The following is a 1,525-nucleotide window of genomic DNA, read 5'->3' as shown; positions in this document are numbered from 1 at the left end:
CCCCCACCCTCGTAGGTGGCCCGTCCGATGAGGATTCTGTTTTTTAAGTGCAATACTTGGCCCGCCGGCTTCCCGCTGCCCCCATCGCGCTCACGCAATAACCGGCCCGGCCCCCCCACCCCACCCTCTCCCCGACCCCGTCCGCGCGCGCGGCCCGCGGTGACCTCCCCCCTCCCCCGCCCCCTCCGGCGCCCAGGGGCGGGCAGTCCTGGCTGCGCCCGGGCGCGGGGGTCGGAGGTGAGGCCGGGCCGCCGCCGTGATGAATGTACCGACGGGCCGAGGCAGCAGCGCCCCCACCGCGCTCCACGCCCCTAACCCCCACACCCCCATTCCGCGCAATAAACGACAGCATTGGCGTCCAGCCTGTCGGCCTCTGACTGCTTGGTGCCGGGGCCCAGCTGCTTGGGTGCCCCGAGACCGGCGGGAGACGCTCGACCCCATGGGTGGCAACAGCTTTATTTACACTATGGTACAGGGCGGGCGGCTGTGCGGCGTCAGCTGAAGAAGTAAGTGGAGTGCTTCACCTGCTTCAGGTCGAAGGCCCCTGTGGAGCAGAGGGCCCAGCCGAGACCTTGCGGCGGGGCCCCGGGCGACACCTCCCGCGCCCCCCGCCCTCGGAACGCTCAGGGTGTCGGGCCCTACCTGTCTTAGGCACCGACTTCAGCGTGTCCTGGAGCTTGCCAGTCCGCATGCTCTTCAAGTGCTGTGGGGACCTGAGGCGGAGGGCAGGGTGGGCGTGAGGCCCAGTGGGGCAGGGAGGGGTGGTCCCGGCCGCACTGGGGGAGGGGGCGCTAAACCTGGAGCCAGAGCAGAATCGCTTCATCAGGAACCTGGACAGGTTGTGCAGGATGGGCTGGCTGTGCAGGCGGACAAACTGCTCCCGGCATACCTGGGGGCAGGTTGGGGGGGGGGGGGGCGGGGGGAAGGGGGACGGGGGCCGGGGGGGGGGGGGCTGGGGCAGGGGAGGGCGGAGCTTCCCAGGTCCCGCCCCAACCCGGGAACTGACGGCTAGACTGAGGCTGCCGGTGCCTGGTGCTACGGGGCAAGGGCGTGGGGTCAAGGGGACCCGCTGCCCTCTGAGGGGGGCCGGGTGTGGGCGCAGGGCGGGCAGCACCTGGTTCATGACCTCCACATCAGCCGCGTGGGTCCAGAAGCAGTCGTGCACGGAGACAAAGGTCAGGCCTTTCCTGCGGTGGCAGTCGGGGTCTCCCGTGAGGGGGGCTGCCCCTCCAGGGCCACTCCCCCCTCTGCTCCTTCCCATCCTCACCTCAAGCCCCCTCCCCCGGTGGGACCCGGCTCCCCACCGGTCAGCTCACCTGTTCATGGTCCCGCCTCACACCCTTTTCACACCTCCTGACCCCCCGTGTCCCAGCCACTGACTGTTTGCCAGTCTTGTTAATACTGGGAAATGGTTCTCCTCTTAGTAAGAAAACTCTGTCCCGTGTCACTGCCCCCCCCCCCGCCAGCCCCAGTTGCCACAGCCAATACTGTCCCCCCACCCATCACTGCAGGGCTCCGTCCCAGG

The 1,525-nt window shown here is 69.4% G+C and overlaps 1 protein-coding gene across 2 annotated transcripts; it reads right to left on the bottom strand.

Annotated features, from left to right (window-relative positions):
* Positions 1 to 437: 437 nt before the first annotated feature.
* LOC121024413 (DNA-directed RNA polymerase, mitochondrial-like) lies at positions 438 to 1,518 on the bottom strand. 2 transcript variants are annotated; one of them, XM_040466641.1, is made up of 4 exons: positions 1,115 to 1,515; positions 798 to 889; positions 643 to 713; positions 438 to 544 (listed from the first exon to the last, which is right to left on the bottom strand). In XM_040466641.1, exons 1-4 carry the CDS (start codon positions 1,259 to 1,261, stop codon positions 495 to 497), a joined length of 360 nt encoding a protein of 119 aa, XP_040322575.1. In that variant the 5' UTR covers positions 1,262 to 1,515; the 3' UTR covers positions 438 to 494. The 2 variants fall into 2 exon arrangements, with proteins under 2 accessions (XP_040322575.1, XP_040322574.1); XM_040466640.1 differs by having other exon boundaries at positions 643 to 889; positions 1,115 to 1,518.
* Between the last annotated feature and the right edge of the window lie 7 nt (positions 1,519 to 1,525).

This window comes from Herpailurus yagouaroundi, unplaced genomic scaffold (genome assembly GCF_014898765.1).
Source record: "Herpailurus yagouaroundi ecotype Mexico unplaced genomic scaffold, PumYag 64537, whole genome shotgun sequence".
Classification (NCBI taxonomy): Eukaryota; Metazoa; Chordata; class Mammalia; order Carnivora; family Felidae; genus Herpailurus; species Herpailurus yagouaroundi.
The sequence above is the reverse complement of the archived record's forward strand: the minus strand, read 5'-3'. Positions and strand labels throughout refer to the sequence as shown.